The sequence below is a fragment of the Elaeis guineensis genome, chromosome 2 (genome assembly GCF_000442705.2).
Source record: "Elaeis guineensis isolate ETL-2024a chromosome 2, EG11, whole genome shotgun sequence".
Classification (NCBI taxonomy): Eukaryota; Viridiplantae; Streptophyta; class Magnoliopsida; order Arecales; family Arecaceae; genus Elaeis; species Elaeis guineensis.
In genome coordinates, this window is record NC_025994.2 from 118923999 (window position 1) to 118932412 (window position 8414).

General features: G+C 57.3%; 1 protein-coding gene across 1 annotated transcript; it reads right to left on the bottom strand.

The window, feature by feature from the left end:
• Nucleotides 1-4345: 4345 nt before the first annotated feature.
• LOC140855381 (uncharacterized) lies at nt 4346-7664 on the bottom strand. The gene is made up of 2 exons (XM_073251270.1): nt 7548-7664; nt 4346-5164 (listed from the first exon to the last, which is right to left on the bottom strand). Exons 1-2 carry the CDS (start codon nt 7662-7664, stop codon nt 4346-4348), a joined length of 936 nt encoding a protein of 311 aa, XP_073107371.1.
• Between the last annotated feature and the right edge of the window lie 750 nt (nt 7665-8414).

Consider the following 8414-nt stretch of genomic DNA (forward strand, 5'->3'; position numbering starts at 1 on the left):
ATGACCCTCGGTCGACTCCGAAAGTTGAGATTTCTTCGCTTTCGGGGCCGAATGTTGATCGGCTTTGGGATCAGTATCATATCCCGGAGCAGTTCCAACTTTCCGCCCCAGGGGCCGGCGGTCGGGTTAACAACCCACCGGCGGGCCAGGTGGCACTGTACGTCAAGGACCTCCGGGCTGGTCTTCGGCTCCCGATTCTGAAGTTCATCCGAAATCTGCTGGATTATTACGGACTTTGTCCGACGCAACTGGCGCCGAACTCTGTTCGGCTAATAATCAGCTTCGTCTTGTTGTGTCAGCTTCTGCCGACCAACCATCGTATCTCTCTCTTTCGGGCATTTTTTATCCTCCGACCCCACCCTAAAGCCCGAGGGTGGTGGCTCTTCAACCCTCGGAAGGGTCTTCCCTTCATCACTGGCCTTCCATCGTCCATTCACGGGTGGAAGAACCAGTTTTTCTTTGTTTCTTCTTCTTCTCCCTGGGGCTTCCCATCTCATTGGGGTGCACCCCGAACCGAGGCGAACGAGAACAGCCGGGTGGAGGCGGACGACCGAAAGGACTTCCACCGACTCAAGGACATGTCGGTCCCGAAGCAGAGGGAGCTTGTTACCGAACAAGCCCTCTATGACGCTGGCCTGAGCTTGGTCCCCCGTCTAGGTATCGCCCGATCCATCGGTTGTCTTTTTATTTGGCATTCGTTCTCGTGCATATATTAATTTTTCTGTCGGTATTGCAGGGACACCGCCAAGGATGAGGCCGACCGACATCGAAATCCGACAATATGTGGCGAGGAAGAGGCCGGCGTCGGGGGCCGGACCTTCACGACCGCCGAAGAAATCCTCCACAGTGGCGCCGACCGTCGCGGCGTCGGCGACCGATCAGTCGGAGCTGGTGATCGCACTCTCGGCTCCGATGGTGCAACCGGAGGAGCGGTCGGTGGAGGAAGCGGCTGAAGGAACGTCGGCGGCTTCACCGACGGGAGTGGCGACGGACGCCGTTCGGGAACCCGAATGCCATCCGACGGTGTCTGCAGCTGCAACGGGGGGTGCTGCGTCAAACTCGAGCATCCCCTCCTTACCGGATCTACTGGCTGGGGTGGCTGATCGGGGGAAAGCCCCGATGGACCCCGCTGACGAGACAAGGTCGGGAAGTCGCACTGCGCCGCCTGGCGCTCAGTTCCCCGAAGGAGCGTCGGCACTGGCCGACCACAACCTGGCCAGGAGGCTGTGCCAGGGGATCCTCCTCCCAGCCGACGTGGAGGTGCTGAGGTCTCGGCAAGTGACCGAGATGCTATCTTCGTTCTACCCGACCATGTTCGGGGTAAGTTCTACTTCGCCTCCTTTTTCCTTAGCATTTTCATTACTTCGTTTTCCTGACGTAGTGCCCGCATCCGCACTTGAAGTTGGATATCGGAGGTTCGGGAACGTCCGGGCGGCTTGGAAGGATAGGGCGGCGGCCGTTGAAGCCGACCGGGCGATGCTGGTCGAACACCTGAAGCAGTCGACCGATCGGGAGGCGAAGTTGGTGGGCGAGGTCTCTCGTCTTGGGTCTGAGCTCAAGTCGGCTCGAAAAGAAGCCAAGCGCAAGGGTCGGATTGCGCACCGTCTGCGATGCGAGCGAGACGGTGTCGCCGCCGAGCTTGAGGCCGAATGCGAGCAGCTCCGGGTCAGCCTGGGGAATCTCGCCAAGGCTGAGGAGGACCTGTCGATTGCCCAGGCTGATGCCGACATAGCGAAGGCAGAGTCGGCGAAGGACTCTCTCGATCGGGCGGAAGCGGAGGCAAGGTTGGCGAAGGAGTCGGTGAGTCGGGCGATGGACGACTTTCGTGGCTCCGACCGATACCGAGAGGAGCTACTGGAGTCCGGCTTCGCATCGTACCGGGTGGGGTACGAGGATGGTCGGGATGCAGTCCAAGCCCTGTACCCAGAGCTGGACCTCAGCGGCATCATCCCACCGGGGGTCGAGGACCAAGCCACGGAAGAGATGGCCGACCCATCGTCGGGAGGCGTCGCCATGGCGGGAGAGGTCGTCCCGGAACAGATTGCCGATGGAGGGACGGCCCTGACTTCTGGCCAGGCCCCGACCCGTGATCCGGCGCCGACCGCTAGTCCAGCACCGACCGACGATCCTGTTTCGGCCGTCAACCCAGTGCCGATCGCGGTGGATACACCGGTCATCCCCGAGCTTCCGTCAGTCGAGGAGATTGACTCCGAAGGATGATCGTGGCCTCGTCTGCTTTTATCATCTTTGTTTTTTTTAGCGCACTTGTAACCGGGCTTCAGCCCGATTTTGTAACCAAATGAACTTAAGAACTTTCTAGTTTCTCTTTCGACTTCCTTTTCTTGCCTGCTGGGATGTATTTGTAATCGCGGGGTCATAAGGTCGGAGGGAGCAGCCTTGGCATGCTGCATTAGGATACCCAATCGTCATCCCGAGTCGTTAGTTGAGATAGTTAGCGGTTCAGTGCGAGGTACGCAAGACGAACCCCGACCACTGATCGCCCGTCTCAGGACCTAGACCGAACATCCGTCGTTAGGCCGCAAACCGAATGCCAGAGTCGAACGCACGTCGTCCTGGCGTGAGTCGGGGGTCGACCGACTTTAAGTCACGAATGCGCTGAGTCGGCCGCACTGGCGGAGTCGAAGGTCGTTCGTGGGGAAGAAAGTCGACCGACTTTCGTGCGCATCCCGATGACCCGAATGTCATTCGATGTGATCGATCAGACTGCATCTGCTACATTGTCGCATGCAGTCGACGCGTCTGGTCGGGAAGGCGATGGTAAGTCATGTTCCCCTCACCCAGACTTTGGTCGGGCGCTTGTGTAGCGCTGTGTGATAAACGGTGGTAAGCCGAATACCCTTCGACTGGCCTCGACCCGGTCGGTAAGTCGCGAACGCAGCGTTGGTTGCGTTGGCGCTTTTGCCTTTCCCGGTCGGAGCGGGGTCGGCGAGTCGGCTGATCGTTCTGCCCGAACGTTCTAGCCGAAAGTTGTAGAAGGAGTGTAACTCTCGTTTTCGCGATTGCATCGGTCCTTCAAACGTTCGACACACCGTCGGTGGTCAGTCCGACGATCCGTAGTAGAACGTTAAGTCCGTGTTGGGACGTCGGGGGCTCGCATTCCTTGGTGAGCGTCGAACCACGGTCGAAGGGTCGAAACTCCAGGCTCTGGAGTTTAAACTGAGTTCGCATTCCAAATGGGGGAGGTACAGAGTTCACTGATAGTACAATCTCAGATTGTCGGTGTTTCAGGTTCGGGGAATGGGTTTTCCTTCCAGGGTTTCCAGTCGGTAAGCTCTCGGTCCGTAGGCGTCGGCTACCTTGTAGGGTCCCTCCCAGTTCGGGGACAGTTTTTCCTGATCCAAGGGCTTTGAGACTTCCGCCTTCCTCAAGACCAGGTCTCCAGGTCGAAAGAGCTTTAGCTTTACCCTGGCGTTGTAATATCGGGCCACCTTTTGTCGGTAAGAAGCCATACGAAGTTGGGCCTCACGGCGGAGCTCGGGCAAGAGGTCCAAGTCGGCCCTCCGACACTCGAAGTTATCCGGCTCACGATATTGCTCGACCCTAGTTGATGGCAATCCGACCTCCAGCGGGATCACGGCTTCCATTCCATAGGCCAAGCTGAAAGGTGATTCTCCGGTCGGGACACGGGGTGTCGTCCGGTATGCCCATAGGATGGAGTTTAGCTCTTCGACCCAGAGGCCCTTGGCTTCATTCAGTCGGGTTTTGAGCCCGTGCAATATGGTCCGATTGGTCACCTCGACCTTACCGTTAGACTGTGGATGCCCGACCGAGGTTAGTCGGTGTGTGATGTGAAATCTCGCGCAGAAGTCTCTGAAGTCCTGGTTGTCGAATTGTCGTCCATTGTCGGTAATGATGGTGTTCGACAGTCCGAACCAAAAGATGATGGACTTCTGCACGAAGTCTTCCATCTTCCGCTCAGTGGTTTGTGCCAAGGGTTCGGCTTCCACCCATTTAGTGAAATAGTCGATCACGACAACGATGAATTTTCATTGTCCAGACGTCGGGGGAAAAGGTCGGAGTATGTCGATTTCCCACTGGATGAAGGGCCACGGGGCGATGATCGGAGCGAGCTGGCTGGCGGGTCGGTGTTGTATGTTGGCATACTTCTAGCATGGCTCACACCTCCGAACCAATTCAGCAGCGTCCCTCTTTATAGTGGGCCAGTAGTAGCCCTGTCGCAGGACTTTGTAAGCCAAGGACTTGCCCCCCAAGTGATCGCCACAGATTCCTTCATGTACCTCTCTGAGGGCATAGTCCGCATCAGCCGGCCCCAGGCACTTCAGCAAGGGAAGAGAGAATGATCTTTTGTACAGTCGGCCGTCAATCATACATACTGGGAAGCCATCCACCGGAGTCGTTTGGCCTCCGCAGGGTCTTCGGGGGTAGATCCATCGGTCAGGTAGTGAGCGATCGGATCCATCCAGCTCGGCTCCGCCACTAATTGCAGTACTTCCCCGACCTCATCGACGCTCGATCGTTCAAGACTTTCCACGAACGTCCAGCCCAAGGCACAGTAGTCGGACGTCGCGAGCCTGGAGAGCACGTCAGCCCGAGCATTTTTCGTTCTGGGTATGTGGGAGATCTCGAAGTATTCGAAGGGCGCCACGAGATCTTTTACTTTTTGGCGATATTTGACCAGGGTCGGATCTCGTGCTTCGAACTCGCCTTTGATCTGCCCAACGACCAATTTGGAGTCGGAGAAGACTTTAAGTCGGTCAACCCCGAGCTCCAATGCTAATTTCAAACCCACGACGAGCGCCTCATATTCGGCCTGATTTTTGGAGGCCTTGAAGTCGAATCGGAGGGCGTGCTCAGTAACCACCCCCTCCAAGTTGGTGAGTAGGAAACCGGCCCCGCTCTCCTGAGCGTTGGAAGCTCCGTCGATGTGCAACACCCAGGTCAAATCGGGGTCACAGTCGCAGGTCCCGACCTCTGTCGGGCTTCCCTCCCCCGACGATAGGTCGGTCGTCGGGCATTCGGCGATGAAGTCGGCCAGAACCTGAGCTTTGAGGGCAGGTCGTGGCTGGTATTGGATGTCAAATTCGCTCAGTCTCACGGCCCATTTCGCCAGCCTTCCTGATGTGTCGGGGTGGTGCAAGATGGCTCTCAGGGGCTGGTCGATGAGGACCACGATGGCGTGTGCCTGGAAGTACGGACGGAGCCGCAGTGCCGAAATGACCAGAGCAAAAATTATTTTTTTCTGCTTTCGAGTATCGAGTCTCGGCTTTGTGGAGCACCTTGCTGACATAATATATCGGTTGGTGGACTCGGTTCTCGTTCTCTCGGACGAGCACCGAACTAAATGCCTCCAGAGAAGTAGCCAGGTAAAGATACAGGACCTCCCCGACCTCCGATCTCACGAGGAGCGACGGAGAGGCCAGGTACCTCTTCAATTCTTCGAAGGCTTTTCTGCACTCGTCCGGCCAAGAAAACTGCTTGGCCTGTCGCAAGGTTTTGAAGAACAGGAGGCATCTCTCAGCCGACCGAGAAATGAATCAGCTGAGTGCGATGATCCTTCCGTTGAGCTGCTGCACCTCCTTCTTGATGTCCGGGTGTCGCATGCCGATGATGGCCCGGATCTTCTCGGGGTTAGCCTCGATTCTCCGCTATGAGATGAGGAATCCTAAGAACTTCCCCGAGGTCACCCCGAAAGTGCACTTAGTCGGGTTCAGCTTCATCCGGTGTCGTCGTAGAGTGTGGAAGGTTTCTTCGAGATTCCAGACATGATCCGGGATCTGCGCACTCTTTACCAGTATGTCGTCGACGTATACTTTTATGTTGCGCCCTATCTGATCTTTAAAGACCTTGTTGACCAGCCGTTGGTAGGTGGCGCCAGCATTTTTCAGTCCGAACGGCATTACTCTGTAGCAGTAGAGGCCCATGGCGGTCACGAAGGTGGTGTGTTCCTCATCCTCGGACGCCATCCGGATCTGGTTGTACCCTATGAAGGCGTCCATGAAGCTGAGCAGTCGGTAGCCGGACATCGCATCCACCAGCTGATCGATCTTCAGAAGTGGGAAGCTGTCCTTTGGACAGGCTCGATTCAAGTCGGTGTAGTCGATGCAGATTCTCCATTTCTCGTTGGCTTTTTTCACCATCACCACGTTGGCGAGCCAATCGGGATAAGTGGTCTCCCTGATGAAGCCCGCCTCGAGTAGCTTATCCACCTCCTCGTCGATGGCCTTCTGTCTTTCTGAAGCGAAAGATCTTTTCTTCTGCCTTATCGGCCTCGCTGATGGGTCAATGTTGAGTCGATGGGTCATCGTCTCTGGGGGAATTCCCGACATATCTGCTGCCGACCAAGCGAATACGTCGGTATTTGCCTTCAGTAGCTCTGCCAAATGTTGCCGCTCGGGGTCGGGTAATTGAGACCCGACCCACACCTTTTGGTCGGGGTTCCCTGCTATCGTGATGGGAACGAGCTGTTCGGCCGGCTCGCCCTGCTCTTCTTCCTCCCGTTGGTCCAGCTTATCGGCTGTCAGGGGGCCCTTCGATTCGTCACTTTGAGCGGAGATCAGAAAGCATCGACGGGCGAGGTGTTGATCTCCGCGCATCTCCCCAACACCGTCTTTGGTCGAAAACCGAACCAGGAGATGATACGTCGAAACTATCGCCTTAAGGGCGTTCAGTCCGGGTCTTTCGAGTATGGCGTTATAAGCCGAGGGCACCTGGACGACCGTGAAAGTCAGGAGGACCGTGCTTTGTCGTGGTTCGGTACCGACCGTCATGGGCAGAGTGACTTCTCCCTCCGTTGTGACCGCGTCCCCAGCGAAACCTACCAGGGGCATAGAGACTCTCTTGAGTTGGTCGGCCGACAATCGCATCCGTGAGAAGGTCGAGTAAAACAAAACGTTTGTTAAACTTCCATTATCTACAAAAATTCTCTTTACATCATAATTGGCTATTGTTGCCGAGACAACAACAGCATCATCATGGGGGACTTGGATGCCCCGAACATCTTTTTCTGTAAAGGTAATCGCATCGTTCGGGCGTAGCCTCTTCGCCGGCTCCCCTCCAGTGGACGTCCCCGGGCCCAGCCATTTGGAGATCATGTTGATGACCCCGACCGTAGGTCGATTATCAGTCGCTTCTTGGGTCGGCTGGGGTCGTCGGTCGGTAACTGGTTGAGCTGGCGGGTTCCTCCGAAATTTATCGAGATACCCCCGGTGGATGAGGGCTTCGATCTCATCCTTAAGCTGGATACATTGCTCGGTGTTGTGGCCGTGGCCCCGGTGGAATCGGCAGTATTTTCATCGGTCGAGGCCCTTTGCCTTCAAAGGCGGAGGCCGTCGCAGGTACTCTATCAAAATCTACGCACGAGGAGCAGAAAGGGAAGTGTAGAAATCGTACCTGGGGCGTATCGGCCTCGGGCTCCGACGTCGGGGCGACCTCTTGTCTCGTCGTGGGGGCAACTCCCGACCGTCGGTCGGGGGCTCGCCAGGCGCTGCTGGGTCCCGACCCTTTCTCTGTTTCTCCTTCGGACCTTTAGGCTCGGCCAGGCGTCGGTCGGAAGCTCCCTCATCTACGCGCATGTACTTGTACGCACGCTCCAGCAACTCAGCATACGTCCGGGGGAGGGTTTTATCCCGGGAGTAAGTAAATCGGGACGCCCTCAGCCCCCATTTCATGGCCAAGATGGCCATGTCCTCATTGAGGTCCCGAACCTCGAGCGTGACCGCGTTGAACCGCACCACGAAGTATCGGAGCGTCTCATTTTCTCCTTGTTTAAGGGAGAAAAGGCTGTCCGACGTTCGGGGCGGCCTTCGGCTGGTGCTGAAGTGGGCCGCGAAGGAGTGCTCGAGCTGCCCGAAGGAGTGGATACTTTTCGATCGAAGATCGGAGTACCAGGCCCTGGCAGCTTTGCGCAGCGTGGCGGGGAAGCCAACGCAAAGGAGGGCGTCGGTTGCCCCTTGGATCGTCATGAGAGCTTTGTAGCTCTCCAGGTGGTCGATGGGGTTGGTGGAGCCGTCGTAAGGCTCCAGGTGCGGCATCTTGAACCGACTGGAGATCGGCTCGTCGACGATGAGTCGGAAGAGAGGTTGGGCGGTCTGGAAGTCAACGTCGTTCGAGGACTTCTGCCCGTCCACCTACAACTGGGCAAGCCGGCGATCGATCTCGTCGAACATGCATTCGTAGTCATCGATCCGTCGATGCTGGGAGACCCCAGGAGTAGAGTCCCCGGAAGAGTCCGAGAGAGAGGCGGACGGCATTTGCGGGCGCTTCTCCTTCCTCGCTCGTTCTAGCTGGGAGGGAGAGAGCCGTCGGGGCCGATGGGCGTCGCACCGCGGCCGCCCCTCCTCCTCTCCATGGGAGCGCTGCGGCGGGTGCTCCTGCGGGGACGACGGGGATCGAGCGGGCGTCGGCGGCTGCTCCTGGAGGGCATCGGACGTGCC

What these genes read in the sequence shown, in the direction of transcription:
- LOC140855381 (XM_073251270.1), bottom strand. Translation starts at nt 7,664, where the DNA reads ATGGCCATCTTGGCCATGAAATGGGGGCTGAGGGCGTCCCGATTTACT. An exon ending in GTGCGTACAAGTACATGCGC is followed by an intron (nt 5,165 to 7,547) that starts GTAGATGAGGGA and finishes CCGTACTTCCAG; the next exon opens with GCACACGCCATCGTGGTCCT.